The 18199-nt window shown below is 40.8% G+C and overlaps 1 protein-coding gene across 1 annotated transcript in view; it reads right to left on the bottom strand.

Moving 5' to 3' along the window:
* The window catches only part of LOC113809014 (apolipophorins), a 72903-nt gene that overhangs the window by 15544 nt on the left and 39160 nt on the right, over window positions 1-18199 (bottom strand). Inside the window, exons 29-49 of the mRNA XM_070137311.1 lie at window positions 17814-17930; window positions 17406-17505; window positions 16593-16745; window positions 16191-16469; window positions 15784-15930; window positions 15035-15220; window positions 14605-14751; window positions 13267-13526; window positions 12633-12768; window positions 11702-11959; window positions 11064-11184; window positions 9545-9804; window positions 8967-9119; window positions 8250-8459; window positions 7628-7796; window positions 6050-6225; window positions 4772-5007; window positions 3355-3560; window positions 2308-2435; window positions 1500-1574; window positions 602-770 (exon numbers count right to left, since the gene is read on the bottom strand). Coding sequence (XP_069993412.1) covers window positions 602-770; window positions 1500-1574; window positions 2308-2435; window positions 3355-3560; window positions 4772-5007; window positions 6050-6225; window positions 7628-7796; window positions 8250-8459; window positions 8967-9119; window positions 9545-9804; window positions 11064-11184; window positions 11702-11959; window positions 12633-12768; window positions 13267-13526; window positions 14605-14751; window positions 15035-15220; window positions 15784-15930; window positions 16191-16469; window positions 16593-16745; window positions 17406-17505; window positions 17814-17930 — 3686 coding nt within the window. The remainder of the gene's footprint in view (window positions 1-601; window positions 771-1499; window positions 1575-2307; window positions 2436-3354; window positions 3561-4771; window positions 5008-6049; window positions 6226-7627; window positions 7797-8249; window positions 8460-8966; window positions 9120-9544; window positions 9805-11063; window positions 11185-11701; window positions 11960-12632; window positions 12769-13266; window positions 13527-14604; window positions 14752-15034; window positions 15221-15783; window positions 15931-16190; window positions 16470-16592; window positions 16746-17405; window positions 17506-17813; window positions 17931-18199) is intronic.

Genomic DNA, 18199 nt, shown 5'->3' with positions numbered 1-18199 from the left:
CTCAAACTTACTCTATACTCATGAATACGTAAATGTAAACTTCATGAATTTACGTTGGCAAAAAAAGTAATATATTATCTTCGACTTCGTTCTACCTTTACACTCACTTCTAATAATTCCATGCATATCCTATACTCATGAAGATTGTATAAACATGAACATCTTGAACTTGATCTTCGAATATCGTTGCAAAATATATAAAATTGATCTGCAACCTTCAAATTATTACTACCTATGCACCCACTTTTCATATTTCAAACATGCCCTATACTCTCGAAAATTACATAACTGCCAACATCTTGAAATTGCACTTCGAATATATGCTCATTGCAAAAAAAATATACAACCGATCTACAACCTTCAAACTCATACTACCTTTCCACCCATTTTCCACATTCCAAACATACCCAATACCCATGAAAATCACACAACCCCCAACATCTTAACTTCACACCTCGAATTTACTCATTTTAACTCATTTTTTAACATTTTATTTTTAATTCATTTTAACACGCCAACATCTTGACTTTACACTTCGAATAAACTCATTTTAAAACAACTTTTTCTTCATTTTAACACAGCTTCCGTCCGCGCATCACACCTGTAAACGGCGGGACCACTCGATGGAACAGCTCGGAGGGGTGGGTGAACAGGTGCCACCAGCGCTGAACTGCCGCAGGGAAGGTCAGTCGATGCCGGGCCGCCCTCGTGCTGCCAGTGAGCAAGTGCCACACGTCGAAGAGGGAGTGCCCGCATTCTGGCAGCGGGATCTACGAGCGGTAGGAATAAATGTTAAAAAGAGACGATACAGTTTACAACTAATGGTTTTCGATCCATCTCAAAGTTAAGAGACGATGCAGCATTAAGCTAATGGTTTTCAATTCAATCTCAAAGTTAAGAGACGATACAGCATTAAACTAATGGTTTTTAATTCATTCCAAAGTTAAGAGACGATACAGCATTAAACTAATAGTTTTCAATTCATCTCAAAGTTAAAAGACACTATACGAGTATACTGTTAAATTAATACAGTATGCAATTCATATCAACGTTAAAAGAGACAATATTTTTTTAAGTTTATACATTATTAAATTCTTCTCAAAATCAAAAGTGAGAAACAGTATCTATATCTAATGACGATTTTTCCTAGCACTGGTTTCCTAGAAAAGAATCTGCTCTACATATTTTTTATTCCGATTCAAGAACCACATTGATTCAAACATAAGCTAACTATAAAAGCATATTGAAATACATTATATCACTACATAACGAAACATTAACACATACTCTCAACCATTCGTAGAAATTCAATAACGACACAAATCTAATCCAATGAATTTCCTATACTGCACTAAGATCGAAGAGAAAGCAAACAATAATTTCTCAATAAACAATAATAATAAACAATAATATAACAACAAACAATATTTTAGTCAATAAACAATAAACAATAATATATCAGAAAACAATATCTATCAACAAACGCCATAATTCTTTACCCAGATGTTCCAGACGCCGGCAGCCACTTCTGAGGAGTAAGGCGTCCCGTTCCAAGGATACACCAAGGAGAAGAGCTGCAAGGAATTAATATAGTCCTTATGGCAGTTCCTAAAGGCGGCAGTAATATAAGAGATGCAGATTTACTTTTTTAAATCTAATATTTTTTAAGCTAATATTTTTTTTCTTATACACAAGAATTATAGTCCTTATGGGACTTCCTAAAGGCGGCAGTAATATGAGAGATGCAGATTTACATTTTTTAATCTAATATTTTTTAATCTAATATTTTTTTCTTATATAAAAGAATTATAGTTTTTTATGGGACTTCTTAGAGGCGGCAGTAATATACCTAATGCAGATTTACATTTTCTAATCTTTCCTCTTGTAATTTGAGTCTAGGATTTATCATTCATGATTTAGATATTCATTTGTCTATTTAGATGAAAATATCAATTGCCGATTTGGTATTGTGCATTTATATTTTTCTTCCTCTCTAAATTTCAATCTTATTCTAACGCCTATAAATGATCTACTTGTCTGAATAACAATAACAAAAACATCAATTGTTGATTAGGCACTGATCAACATCTTAATCTAACTATTCATAATAACAAAACACTGGCACTGGCACTGGAATCTATTTGAAAAAAAATGTTGATTAGAGACTGAGGCACACAACACACCTTATGTACCTTAATCTACAAAAAAGACATTCATTCTTGATAAGGCACTGGGATCTATCTACTCGAAAAAAGAAAGAAAAAAAAACATGTTGATTGGACACCGTACGTGAAACACACCACTGACCTTATGCACGTAATGAACAGTCGTCCTTGTGGCAGTAGTGAGGAAGGCATACACCTTAGAACCCTGGACGTATCTCACATATGTCATGATCCAGTCCACAGCGTCAGACACCATGGGCACTGACAGGGCTTGAGGCGAAGGGGAAAAATGGTAAGTCGATTTTGAAGTATTTTGGAGAAAAGGTTGTTTATTCACTGGTGGGAGTTGATTTATATCATGTTTGGGAATTTGGGATAAAAGATTTCACTTATACAATTTCTCTATTTTTTTGTTACTTTGTTTCTTTCTCGCCTAAACTTTCTTTCTTTCCTCCTCTCTCTCTCTCTATCTCTTTTTCCTCCTTCCCTCTATTTCTTTTCCCTTCACTTCCATCTTCTCTCACTCTCTTTCCCCTTTTCTCTTCTCACCGTCAACTATCTGCTCTTTATCTCCCTTTCTCTTTCTCTACCCTCCTCCTTCCCTTCTCTCACTTTTTCTCCCTTTCTCTTTCTCTCCTCCCCTTCCTCTTTCCTTTCTTTCACCTTTTCTCCCTTTCTCTTTCTCTCTTTCTCCTCCCCTTCTCTCACCCTTTCTCTCTTCCTCCCCCTCCTCCTCCTCTTCAATTCCCCTTCTCTCACCCTTTCCCTCCCTCCTTCTCTTCTCTCACCTTTTCTTCCCCTTTCTCTTTCCCTCCTTCTCATCCTCCTCTTCTTCTCCTCCCATTCACTCACCCTTTCTCCCTTTCTCTTTCTCTCTTTCTCCCCCTCCTCCTCCTCTTCACCTCCCCTTCTCTCACCCTTTCCCTCACCACCCACCTTCCTCCTCTTCTCTCACCTTTCCCTCCCCCCCCTTTCTCTTTCCCTCCTTCTCATCCTCCTCCTACTCTCCTCCCATTCACTCACCCTTTCTCCCTTTCTCCTCCTCCTCTTCACCTCCCCTTCCCTCACCCTTTCCCACCCCCTTCCTCCTCTTCTCTCCCCCTCCCCCCCCCTTTCTCTTTCCCTCCTTCTCCTCCTCCTCCTATTCTCCTCCCATTCACTCACCCTCTCTCCCTTTCTCCTTTCTCACCTTGATCCAACACCATCCTTGGCAGATCCGAGACGAAGTTCGCCGTCGCCGAGATCGTCTCCTTCAGTCCCTCGATGATCTGCATGAGGAGGAAGCCCGCGTTGGTCACCGCAGCCTCCGTCCACACCCTCACGCCCACGACCACTTCGGATATCAAGTCCCCGAAGTTGTGGCTGATGTAGGCGACTGTCGCTTCCACCATGACACTTGTGAGGTATAAAAGTGATAAGTTATTATTTGTTTTACATGGGAATAAAATACGATTTTATTTGCATGTGGTAATATATATATATATATATATATATATATATATATATATATATATATATATATATATATATATATACACATTAATTCCGGTAATAATAAACCAGATCTGGTAATAATAAACTGCAAATTTTATTTACATTCGATAATAATGAACAGATTTTTTTACATCTGGTAATAATAAAGCAGATTTTTTGAACATCTGGTAATAATAAACTGCAGATATGAGAGCATGCTATATATTTTTGTGTGTATTATCCACATATTTAGATGATTCTCCAAGACTCTGGTGCAGTGTAAACACCGCAAAAAAACAAAAATCAACAATGTTTTATGGTGACGAGAAACCTACATGTGATGCTATTATCTCGTCAATATGAGTCAATGACATGTGCCTCACTCTACGTCTATGACCTTACCTAGTGACATCGACAAGATCAAAGGGTCAAAAATTTTCCCAACGTCTGACCTTACCTCGTGACATCAGATCCGACTCGCTGACCTTACTGGTTGAAATCGAAGCCGTGAAAAGGGTCAATGATCAGCCCATCACACCATCACTCTGTTCCTGACCTTACCTGGTGACATCGACCGAAACAGGGATCAACAACCTCTCTTGCAGCGACCTGACCTCGCGACATCGCATCCTAGTTACCCTCGTAACATCGGAGGGTCAATGATCTATCCATCACTCTGTCCCCGACGTCCCTGACCTTACCTGGTGACATCGACGCCAGAAAAGGTCAATAATCTACCCCTCACTCTGTCTCCGACGTCCCTGTCCTTACCTGGTGACATCGACTTCAGAAAAGGTCAATGATCTATCCATCATTCTATACCCGACGTCCCTGACCTTACCTGGTGACATCGACCTAAACAGGAACCACTAACAACGTCCTGACATCACCTCGACGCCAGAAAAGGTCAATGATCTATCCATCACTCTGTCCTCGACGTCCCTGACCTTACCTGGTGACATCGACGCCAGAAAAGGTCAATAATCTATCCATCACTCTGCTCCTGACGTCCCTGACCTTACCTGGTGACATCGACCTAAACAGGAACCACTAACAACGTCCTGACATCACCTCGACGCCAGAAAAGGTCAATGATCTATCCCTCACTCTGTCCCCGACGTCCCTGACCTTACCTGGTGACATCGACGCACGCCCGAGCCAACTGCGCGATGTCCTTCAGCAGCTGGTCGTTCCTGAGCTCCTCCACCATCATCAGAACATGGTGGCGAGAGTGCGTGGCCAGCATGTGGGCGGGGGAAGGACTGGCCATCCGCGCCAACCCGTCCATCACGTCCAGGTCCGTGGCCATGGCCCTCGTCACCGATTTGGCCGTGCGGATGATGTCGTCCAGTTCGTCTTGGATGCCGTCCTGGAGGGTCACGGAGAGCGGGGTGTGAATTTCGTGCATCTTCGTGGTATACGTATATTCCGCTATATTACATCGCAGACTACGTTCGCTAAATAATCATCGTGGTATAGGTATATTCTGCTCAATCATATTTTAGACTACATTCGTTAAATAGTAATCATGGCATTGGTATTTTGCTAGATTATATTTTAGATTACATTCGCTAAATCATCATGGTATAGGTATATCTTGCTAAATTATATCGTAGACTACATTCGCTAAATAATCATTATGGTATTGATATATTCTGCTAGATAATATTTGAGATTAAATTCGCTAAATAATCATCATGGTATAGGTATATTTTGCTAAAATATATCGTAGACTGCATTCGTTAAATAATAATCATGGTATTGGTATATTCTGCTAGATTAAATTTTAGACTACATTCGCTAAATTATAATCATGGTATAGGTATATTTTGCTAAATTATATCGTAGACTACATTCACTAAATAATAATCATGGTATAGGTATATCTTGCTAAATTGTAGCTTAGACTACATTCGCTAAATAATAATCATGGTATTGATATACTCTGCTAGATAATATTTGATACTAAATTCGCTAAATAATCATCATGGTATAGGTATATTCTGCTAGATTATAGTTGGATTACATTCGCTAAATAATCTATTCGAATTTAGTTTTCATGTTTCATTACTCGTATCATTTCACTACCCTTATTGTAATTCCGATTTTCCTTTTGCCTATATACAACCTTAGACAGCAAAAAGGATATATACGCATCATCACAAAAAAGTCACATATCAGAAAACAAAAAAATAAAAAACAATTTATCTTCTAACTTTATGCTTACAAAACAATAAAGAATTTACACTGATCTGAAAGGAAAAAATACATATATATTATAAAAAAAACTATAAACGGAAGAAAGATATGAGAAACGCAAACAAAACAAAAACAAAAGAGCATCATGAAACCCCAAGCGAATCCGCTTAACACTCCAAGAGGATCCGATTCCACTCCTCGATCCTTCTCACCTTGAAATCGCTCCACCTACTCCACATGGTGCCGCGCGAGTGGGCCATGGCGTGGAGCAGGAACGGAGGGTGGAGTTGGAACTTGATGTGGACGGCGTCGAGGAGGTCCATCTCGGCCCGACGGGAGTCCACGAGGCCGAGGCGGAGGGCCATCTCGTCCTCCAGTTGGCCGGCGGCTGAGGGGGAGAGCGGGCGGCTTGGGAAAGGGCTCGTGATCCTTTTTGACGCGTGTTTTAGAATTACAGTGTGTAGATATCATTTTTATCATCCAGTAGCTGTCTGTCTATCTGTTTATCTCTCTATCTAGCAATCTAGATATTTATGTATATTTGTATGCATTTGTATATTAATCAATTCCTTTAAATATCTATTCACCTGTCTACCTACCTACCTACCTATCAATAGATTTGTCAATCTATTCATCCGTCCATTTACCTATCTATCTATCTACTTACCTACCTGCTACTTGGCTCTCTATTCACATGACATATGTGTGTATTACATTTATCATTCATACTATTATAGAAATGACTGAGGACCCTCAAGGGACCAGCGTATTGGTCACATGACAGATGCCGATAATGTTATTTTTAAATAGAATAAATCAAGTTCTTTTGAAAAGGAACAAAAGTAAGGTACTGAATCGTATATATTTTTTACAAGAGAACTGGACCTTTCCTGTTTTTTTATTTTTTACTTAAAACATCAAAAAAGTCTATGGAAAACTGCAGCAAGTCAAGATCTATTAGCACATATACTCATGATATCTCTTGGATTTATAATGTAATATAACGGTATAAATATATAGCACTATCCCCGCCTGTGTAGGTGTCCGGGGCAGTACGAGTATATCAAGTATATCCTATATCTAGAATGCAATGTTGTGTAATTGATTCGTCAAGGCCTATAAAGATGTCCAGACGGAAAAAAGGTATATATATAGATGGAAAATAAAATAAATAGATCATAATAATGATGATGATGATAATAATAATAATAATAATAATAATTATAACAATAATAATAATAAATATTATAATAACAATAAAGATAATGATGATAATAATAACAATGATGATGATGATGATGATGATGATGATGATGATAATGATAATGATGATGATGATGATGATGATGATGATGATAATGATGATGATGATAATGATGATGATAATGATAATGATAATGATAATGATAATAATAATAATAATAATAATAATAATAATAATAATAATAATAATAGCAATAATAATAATAGCAATAATAATGACAATAATAATAATGATGATAATGATAATAATAACAATAATAATAATAATAATAATAATAATAATAATAATAATAATAATAATAATAATAATAATAATAATAATAACAATAATAATGATAATAATAACTGTAATAATAATGATGATGATATTACTACTACTAATAATAATAATAATGATGATACTACTACTAATAATAATAACAACAATAATAATAATAATAATGATAATAAAAAAAATGATTAGGAGTCAACCACGAGGGCTGGGCAAAAGCGCCCTCAGCTCGCACTCGAAGGCCGTCTCGGCTTACTCTTGAGGGCGAGGCTGGCTTGGATACTGCTGGGGCTGAGGCAAGACTTCTGCTCCGCCAGGTAAGTGCGGTTGAACATCCCGACGGAGGCGCCCAGGCCCTTGCATCCCCCGCTGCCTATCAGGTGGTACTCCAGCAGGATCTTTTCCCGAACTGACGGCGTCGTGAGCTACAGGGTGAAGGAGGAAGGGAAATTAGTGAAGGAGAGGAATAGGTGTTTGGTATTATATCCGAGAGGTTGGTGTCCCGCTCTGAATTCTTCTAAAATCGGTCGTTCGAATGAGAGGTTTGATTTGAGAAACTTATTTTGGGGTTTTTAATTATTTCCATTGAATTAACTTTTATTCTAAAGCATCAGTATAAGACTTTTGCATAGGAATAAGAGCTTCGTTCTGTTATATTCTCATCCTATAATCAATCTTTCTTAGAATGGTATGCACTAAAATAATGATAACAATAATAATAATAACAACAACAACAGCAACAATAATAATAACAATAATAATAATAATGATAATTTCCCCTTCGCCTGCATTCCAAAAGCACTCTCTCCCCCCCTCCCCCCTTCAGATCATACCAACCAACTAACCCACAACAACCTGATACCACTAATACCACTTACGGTGCAATCGGCGGTGGCGTGTCGGTAGCGGTGCCCCGTGTCCAGCCCGCAGGTGAGAGTGAACCGGGAGTCGAACTGGGTCTCGTGGTGCTGGTAGGGATCGGGTCGCCAGGAGGGCACCAGCATCACCACACTGACCTGGGCGCTGTCGGGGGAGGGCAGGAAGGACGCCACCACGTCTAGGATTCTCGGGGAGGCGCTCATCGTTTTCTGAAGGAGGCGGCGACGGAGGGGGAGGGGGCGGCGACGGAGAGGTGAGGGCAAGGGGGGAGGAGGAGGGTACGCGTTGTGATAAAGGTGGTGGTCTTTTTAGTCTTATTCGATAGAAATATGTGATAAAGTGTGTAATAGGGACTAAGAGAGAGGGAGAGAGACGGGGGAGGGAGGGAGAAGGAGAAGGAAGGAGGGAAGGAGAGAGAAAAGAGAGAGAGAGAGAAAGAGAGAGAGAGAGAAGAAAGAGAGAGAGAGAGAGAGAGAGAGAGAGAGAGAGAGAGAGAGAGAGAGAGAGAGAGAGAGAGAGAGAGAGAGAGAGAGAGAGAGAGAGAGAGAGAGAGAGAGAGAGAGAGAGAGAGAGAGAGACAGACAGACAGACAGACAGACAGAGAGATAGATAGATAAATGCAGAGAGGTTTTATAATCTCATCCAATAAGAGAAAAAAATATCTAACAAATCATCCCTAAACCATAGACACAAATACAGAACACCAATCCACACACTGTGAGGTTCGCGACGAGGATGTGGTTGCCGCTGTCCTGCAAGATCTCGAGGTCGAGTCGGAGGGCGTCCTCCAAGGCACTGAAAATGTCCAAGAGCAAGGCGGCACGAATGGACAATGGGTCGGCCACGATATTGCCTCCCACTCTGAGAATCTGCGAAGGAAGGTCATTTTAGAGAAGAAAAAAAGGGAAAGATAAAAAGGGGAAAAAATCGTGTGGTAGTATTCGTAGTGTTATTGATATCGTAATGGAGAATCTGTGGTTGAAGAGCATGAATAAAATGACTTATGAGTAGTAGTAATGGGAGATCAGTTTCCGAAAAGTTTGCAATCAACCCCCCCCAAAAAAAATGAGTAGTAGTATCCCCATTATCATCTACATCGTAAAGAATAATCTGAAATATAAAATCATTTCGAAAAAAAACTTAGTAGCATTCACACTATTATCGACGTCGCAAAGAATCTGAAATAGATCATTAAAAAAAAATAAAATAGAGGAGTAGCTCTTATCAACATCGGAAAGGATAGATTACGAAACCCCGACACTAGCCTTGACGATGACTTCCTTCTCCTCCTCACCTTATCGAAGGAATTATGATGAAGCCGAGAATGGACCGCCCACTCCGAGGCCCTGGAAGAAGCATAATGAGCGACACTCGAGTTCCAGGTCACCACGCCCTCGGGATCTCCCGTCCTGTCGAGCCATAAACGAGTCTCCAAGTTAGAACTCGACACCAGACGACCTCCTGGAAGCGACGATATCTCCGCCTCCTCCACGACGTTCTGCCGCGACACCGTCAGGAGCTGGACTGTCCGGTTGGTGGTGTCCAGGAGCAGATCTGTTGAAGGTGAATACGCGGTTGGCTGTTGGTTATGCTTGCTTCGGGGGAGACACTTGTGTGTAGCAGGAATGAATAACAGATTATTTCCTTTCTCTATTCACCAAAAATTGTAGAATTGAAGGATTTATTTTCTATTTACAGCTGCATACCAGATATAGTAGTCTTGCCAATGTGCCCTTAGTAGATCAGAAATGTTAAACTAATATCAAATATAAGATAACTTAAACTTTCCTTGCTGTTTTTTCATCATTATTTTCCTGTAACATCCCAAGCTTGTCCTGACTATGCAACAAAGCAATTGCAAGACGACTATTAAGCTGCTATTGTGTTTTTACTAAGCAAAAGACTTAGCTGGTGAAAATCAACAAACGAAAGAAAGAAATACGTATGAAAGAAAAGAAAGACCAAATAAAGGAAAACAGAAAGAAATTAAGAAAAAGGAAAGAAAGAAACGAAAAAGACGGAAAGAAAAAAAGGAAAAACGAAAGGAAAAAATGGAAATCAAGAAAGAAAAAGATGAAACAACAAAAACGAAAAGAAAAGGAAAACCGAAAAAATAACGGAAATAAAGGAAAAAACGAAGAAAGAAAAACGAAAGAAAAAGAAAAAACAACAATAACGAAAAAAAACACAGAAAAAATACAATACAAAGAAATGAGAAAAAACACAGAAACAATTAGAAAGAGGAGAGGGAGAGGGAGAGAGAGAGAGAGAGAGAGAGAGAGAGAGAGAGAGAGAGAGAGAGAGAGAGAGAAGAGAGAGAGAGAGAGAGAGAGAGAGAGAGAGAGAGAGAGAGAGAGAGAGAGAGAGAGAGAGAGAGAGAGAGAGAGAGAGAGAGAGAGAGAGAGAGGGAGAGAGAGAGAGAGAGAGAGAGGAGAGAGAGGGAGAGAGGAGAGAGGGAGAGAGAGAGAGAGGGAGAGAGAGAGAGAGAGAGAGAGAGAGAGAGAGGGAAAGAGGGAGAGTTAGAGAGAGAGAGAGAGAGAGAGAGAGAGAGAGAGAGAGAGAGAGAGAGAGAGAGAGAGAGAGAGAGAGAGAGAGAGAGAGAGAGAGAGAGAGAGAGAGAGACAGAAAGAGATAGAGACAGAAAGAGAGAGAGAAAGGGAAAGAAAGAAAGAAGGAAAGAAAGAAAGAAAGAAAGAAAGAAAGAGAGAAAGAGAGAAAGAGAAAGAGAAAGAGAGAGAAAGATAGAGAAAGAGAGAGAAAAAGAAAGAAAGAGAAAGAGAGAGAGAAAGAAAGATAGATAGAGAAATACAAACCCAGTGTCTCGGGCGTGAGGCGAAGAGTGGCGTGCAGAAGCCCCCGATTTTCGAAGGTCTCACACGTGACTCGCTGGCACTCCACGCGACGGATGCCACCTGTGACCATCACCTCCTCAGACTAGAATAAATGCATAGATAAATGAATAGATAAAATAAATTAATAGGTAAAATAGATGGATAGATAAAATAAAGTAATACATAAAATAAATGGATAGATAAAATAAAGTAATAGATAAAATAAATGGATAGATAAAATACAGTAATACATAAAATAAATGGATACATAAAATACATGGATAGATAGATAAAGGAATAGATTAAAAATAAATAGATAAAATAAATGAATAGATAAAATAAATGGATAAATAGATAAATGAATAGATAAAATAAATGAATAGATAATATAAATGGATAGATAGATAACTTAACAGATAAAATAAATGGATAGATAAAATAAATAGGTAGATAGATAAATGAATAAATAAACTACTTAATCAACATTATACCTATATCGAATTTTATCAAAATAATCAGGATATAATCTCTTTCTCACTCTCTCTCTCCCTCCCTGCCTCCTTCTCTCTCTCTCTCCCTCTCTCCCTCCCTCCCTCCTTCTCTCTCTCTCCCTCTCTTACCGTTTCCTCCGCGGTGAAAGTAACCGAATTCTGCACCAGGGGGTCGTCAGGAGTCTGCCAGAAGAGGGAGTTGAGAGCGTGGGCGGCCACGGAATACGTCCTGGTGGAAGGCGTGCTGCGGGCGTGGGCGTGGGCTTGCAGGCGCACGCACTCCTCGCTGGTGGAACACACGGAGAGCAACAACGCCCGTGTTTCCGAGGTGTGGGTGACGGTCACGCCCACGACCGGGGTGGCGTCGACGGTCAAGTTGCTCTTTATCTGTGGGCGGAGGAGGAGGAGGCTGTAGTATGGGAGGAAGGGAGGAGGAGGGAGAGAATGAGGAGGGAGAGAATGAGGAGGGAGAGAATGAGGAAGGGAGAAGGAGGGAGGGAGAAGGAGGGAGGGAGAAGGAGGGAGGGAGGGAGGGAGGGAGGAGGGAGGGAGGGAGGAGGGAGGGAGGAGGGAGGGAGGGAGGGAAGAGAGAGAGAGAGAGAGAGAGAGAGAGAGAGAGAGAGAGAGAGAGAGAGAGAGAGAGAGAGAGAGAGAGAGAGAGAGAGAGAGAGAGAGGGAGGGAGAGAGAGAGGGAGAGAGAGAGAGAGAGAGAGAGAGAGAGAGAGAGAGAGAGAGAGAGAGAGAGAGAGAGAGAGAGAGAGAGAGAGAGAGAAGAGAGAGAGAGAAAAAGAGAGAGAGATAGAGAGAGAGAGAGAGAAAGAGAGAGAGAGAGAGAGAGAAAAAGAGAGAGAGAAGGAGATAGAAGGAGAGAGAAGGAGAGAGATAGAGACAGACAGACAGACATACACACACAGACAGATAGATAGAGAGAGAGAGAGAGAGAGAGGGATAAGCAAAGAGATACATCCAAACAGAAAGAAAAAGAGAAACAAACAGACAGACCTTGTAAAACAAACAAAGATAATTAAAAAAAAAGACGCAAAACAGACCCGTCACCCACCTGCACGCCCCCACCAGGCAGGGCGAGCGCATGACGAACCATCAGGTCACTGTACGACCTGGCATTCACTACGAGGTCACTCACCCCCGCTTGCCACACCCGCTCCTCCTCGACGTCGTGGGTGTAGTATGTTAATCTGCCGAAGTAGAGGTAAGTTACCGTCTTATTTTGAGCTTTGGTTTAGGTGGTTTTGACTTGTTTTTATTCGTCTTTTCATTTCTGTGTGTTTTTAACTTGTATCTATTCATGTATTTATTTCTGCTTTATTTTTTTATCGTATTTGTTGTTATTATTTTTTGATGAGCGTTTCTGTCAATTGTTCCATGTTATTCAAGTACTTTAAAGACTTAGTTTCTTTTAGTTGATTTTCGTTATGTATTTACCGAATTTGATATCCTTGTATTAAAAATGCAGACGGTATGATATAGTTTCAACTGAAATTGGAACTAAAAATATTGTCCAGAATCGCCACCAATGAAGTAAATATATAACACCAATTCTGAACGCTTACCTTGCAACATGAACAATGAAGGGAAGAACAAGAAAACACACGAATATGTCATATTCGTGTTTTCTTGTTCTTCCCTTCGTTGTTCCTGCTGCAATTTGTTCGACATGAATTCCGAAGACTCACCTTGCACTGTGGAGAGTGGCGTTGTGAACCAAGTACATGCCGTGGACAGCTTGTTCTCCCTCTCCTTCTAAGTTCGACTCCAGCTTCACCGTGACTTTGTCGAAGTTGAGGTGCGGGGCGTCCATCTCGAGTCTGATGGTGCAGTCGCGGAAGGTACGGAAGTGCACGTCGTCTCGGTACGTGAAGTTACGTGCACCCCAACTCAGGTCGACGTTCGTGCCCCAGTGGTGGAGGCTGTACTTGGTGCGGCTCGTCGTCAGCTGCGGCGTCAGGGGAGAGTGTTTAGCGAGAAGTTCTTGGTATGAGGGGAGAGTGTTTAGCAAGATCCGAAGAAGTTCTTGGTATGAGGGGAGAGTGTTTAGCAAGATCTGAAGAAGTTCTTGGTATGAGGGGAGAGTGTTTAGCAAGATCTGAAGAAGTTCTTGGTATGAGGGGAGAGTGTTTAGCAAGATCTGAAGAAGGTCCTAGACTGAACTTGGCTTGTTTATGCTATTGGGAATAGAAGAATGATGTGAAGGGAAAGTGCTTAGCAAGGTCCGTAGAAGGTCTCGGCGTGAGGGGAAAGTGCTTAGGAAGATCCGTAGAAGGCCATAAGTTGAATTTATCAATTGGTTAATAAGTCTACGAACAGAGGAAAGTGTGAGTTAGTTAATTATTTATGAATTCAGGAATAGAGAAGGACTATGAGCGTTTACCAATATTCACAGAAGGTCCCAGACTGAACTTAGCTATTTAAAAAATTAGGAACAAAGAAATGATATGAGGGGAAAGTGTTTAGCAAGATTCGCAGAAGTCCTTGGTATGAGGGGAAAGTGTTAAGCAATATCCGTAGAAGGTCAGAGTGAACTTGGCTGTTTATACCTTTAGGAATAGAGGAATGATGTGAGGGAAAGTGTTTGACAAGATCCGTAGAAGGTCTTAAGTTGAATGTATTAGTTGGTTTATAAGTTTAGAAACAGAGGAAGAGTTTGAGCGTTTAGCAAGACCCGTTGAAGGTCTCAGACTGAACTTACTGGTTTATAAATTTAGGAATAGAGGAAGGGTGTGAAGAGGCAGTCTTTAGACAAGAGTTCAGACGGAAAAGATACAGAGAGACTGTATTCGTAAAAGAGTTTCGTTTTCGAGTTTGAGGAAGAAAGACGTTTCTGGAATTTATGTTTTCTAAAGAATAAGAATGGATATTAAAATTCTTTATCATAGACAAATAATACGATTAGCTACAAATCAGTTGTAGTTAATTCTAACAGTATATAGCAAAGAAACCAGAATATAGGATGCCGCATTTTAAATAACTGTCTTATGATAATTCTGCCAAGTACAGAAACAGGAACTTCATACCTTGAGGACTCTACCAAGGAAGGGAGACAGCCTGAAGAAGGAGGAGGCTCTGGAAGGCGTGATGGAGAGCTGGTGGTGAAGCTTCGTCCTCGAGCCACGGTACACTACTTGTCCGTCACTCGTCAGAGAAAACGAGGTACCATTTCCCTGCAAACGGTGAAAAGTCTGAATACTCTCTTTCGGAAAGTAATTGACAAGATGGTGGCGTTTCTCGTGTATAAATACTTCGAAATTCAACTTACTGTCACTTTTACGATATTTGAATCAAATACCGGGTATCATAAAGGAAAAAAAAATAACAACGTTGATTGAAATACGAATTCCGTGATCCCAAACATTACCAAATACCAGAAAGCAATTACCAAGGACCAGAAGTCATTTTTTCTAGACCTAGAACACTATAAGCACCCACTCTCATCTTTCAGCGAACCTTTCTGATGCCGATGCTGATATCCTTCAACTCCGTTCTGAAGGCGACGCTGAGGTAGCCCTCCTCTCTGTAGCTCCCCTGGACGGTCACTTCCCGGCCGTCTATGTAGTGGACGGAGATGCTGACGGGGGCGTCGTCCACCGTGCCCTTTACGTCCACCTCGAGTTCTTTGCCCGTGAACGTTCCCTGTGAAGAGGACGGTGCTGAGTGTTCCTATGTGCGAGCAACGGTCTGAGGGAATCGCTTCAGAAAGTTCGGAAAAGTTCTTGGTGAGAAGCGGGGTTGTTTTCTTTAAGATGTTTAGGGTAAAGCAATGAGAGGTCAAAGATACATACATACAAACATAAATACATATCCATACATAATTATATATATATATATATATATATATATATATATATATATATATATATATATATATATATATATATATATATAAAGTCCTGCAATACGTTAAAACAGCTACTTTAAGCCATATCTTAGCTTTATTTTGCATCACTTACTATAGCAGAGGCCATAAAGTCACAGGACCCACGGTTCACTTCAGCATTCAGTATCATCAACTCAGACAAACTGCACCTCAAAACAAACTAACATCAACAGCTTTTTGTATAACATTCCTCCCTCGCGTCCCAGCCCTAACTGACCACCCCTCCTCCTCCCCGTCTTCCCTTCCACTTCAACTCCCCCCTCTAACGACGTCAAGGGACAGCACAGCAACAAAGGACGATCATCACGCCAGTACTGACTGTCATGGTGTAGACGTGGTGGGTGGCGACGGAGCCAGAGTGGGACAGGGAGAGCCGACCCTCCGCCTTAGGTACCTGGATTGTCACTTCGCCGTCTGTGTTGAGGATTTCCCTGTAATCCTTGTACACGACGATGGTGTGGCTCATCTGGGATAGGAAAAAAAGGGGTCATTGTGGATGCTCGGAATATATATGTAGACGTTTTTTTATTGCATTGATGATGGGAAAACACATGTTCTTCCTATGAATGATGTAGGTGGTGCTCAGGTATATATCTTTAAAGGACGACTCTCATAGTCTACGTGTGTATTTTGTAGGAATTTCACCCATTTACCACATCGTCCATATTTAATCATGGATCGGAATGCGCTATCTAATGAGTCACTGTGACAGCCGCGCATTGCTACCTTCAGTTTACTAGGGTTGTCACTGGCGCTGAAGGTGCCGACCACCGTCGCCTTCAGCTGCTGCCAGATTATGGGCGCCTCTTCGGGGACTCGCAGCTCAGCCGACCCCAGGAGCTGGTGCTCGCCCTGCACGATCTTGTAGGACCCGAGGGCGTCGAAGTTGATCGTCATGTCCCCCCACGTCACCTCCGTCACCACGTTGGCCCGCGTGCCGTCCCACAGCCACGTCGCTTTGCCCGAGATGGGATCCCAGTAGTTGGCGCCGGACAGGGACGTCAGCTGCGGGAGAAAGAGGGTGGATGGACGTTAAACGCAGCTGGACATCATTACATAGTTGTTATCAGACGCATAATACCGAACTGAATAGGAAATCATAAACAGCTCTGGCTTCTCTCCACACACCGTAACGCCGACGTCGGTCCTGCCATCGCCCTCCTGCTTCTTCACGTGGAGACGGAAGTGGACGTCGTCAGTCACGGGAGAGTCGATGTTGAGGGAGACCATGCCGTCCGCTAGGCCGTGGCTCGTCCTGTGACCGCGGGCGACCAAGGACACCTGAGGATGGTTAAGGAATGGAAGTGAGTAATATTTGTAAAAGTAACGGAACATATAATAATCAATGAATGCAGGTTTTATTTGTAAAAGGAATATAAAATCATCAATGAATGCAGATTTTATTTGTAAACGGAATATAAAATCATCAATGAATGCAATTTTATTTGTAAACGGAAGAGAAAATCATCAACGAATGCAGATATTAATTGTAAACAGAATTGAAAATAAACAATGAATTCACACTTTATTTGTAAATGGAACATAAAATCATGAGCGAATACAGATTTCAAAAGCAAACAGAGCAAAAAATATATATTACAGATCTTATCCATATACGGGTATATAACAGGTCTTCTTTAAGGTTGGTAAATTAACAGAAATAGAATGTGTAAAAAAACAGAACAGTGCAGTAGATAAAAAGTCAACATAATGACAGAGGAATAGTAAATAAAAATACCAAAGCAAAGAAAAAGAAGATAATGTAAACGAGGTCAATGCATGATGAGGATGATAAATGTCGTAAAATAGACAACCAAAGGATTCACGAACTTTTAAAGATAATTAGAATAGGAGAAATGACAAAAAATAACGACTTAACCAACACAATTAAGAAAAGATACCAAATTATTGACATCCTCAATCAGAGGGAAAAATACTCACATTATGGAAGGTTCCAGACGGCAGGCGTAGGTCAAAGGTCATCCCGAGGGCTAGGTCATTGTTGCCCAAGGAGAAGATGAGCTGTGACCCGGCCTCTAACCTGCAAAATGAGATGTAAATCTAGCAACATTGCACGTAACATATCAACGGAAAAACAAAGATTAAAAAAGGTCAGAGATTTAGACTAGAATTAAATAAAGATGCTTAATAATTATAAAGAATATTCAATGATATAAAGTGACCTTGATTTTGAGACGTCAAATGGCCTTGATTAAATGACATGAAACGCCCTAGCATTAAGTAACATCAAGCAACTTCGCATAAGTAACCTGATACGACCTTATTCTTAAAACTCTAATCAACCTTGATTCAATGTCATCAATCGACCTCGACTCAAGTGACATTCACCTCGACTCGTCCGGCAAAGTGAGGGCGAAGGTGACGCTGTGGTTGTCGCCGACCTCGTCTCCGAACTCGACCTGCAGCTCCGTCTTCCACGTCCACGTCAGCACCGTCACCGCGCCCCTGGCAGGAGGGACAAGGTGGGTCAGGCTCGGGTGCTCTTGGTTTAGTTTTTTAATGTGTGTACTCGTGTTTATGTAGTGTTTGGTACAGGGATATGCGTTGGTTTTAGGACGTTTACAGTTGCACATACACACATAAATTCTGTATTTACATACATACATGTATATGTATATGTATATGTATATGTATATATATATATATATATATATATATATATATATATATATATATATATGTATATGTATATGTATATATGTATATGTATATGT

This window comes from Penaeus vannamei, chromosome 23, assembly GCF_042767895.1.
Source record: "Penaeus vannamei isolate JL-2024 chromosome 23, ASM4276789v1, whole genome shotgun sequence".
In the NCBI taxonomy this organism is placed as follows: Eukaryota; Metazoa; Arthropoda; class Malacostraca; order Decapoda; family Penaeidae; genus Penaeus; species Penaeus vannamei.
The sequence above is the reverse complement of the archived record's forward strand: the minus strand, read 5'-3'. Positions and strand labels throughout refer to the sequence as shown.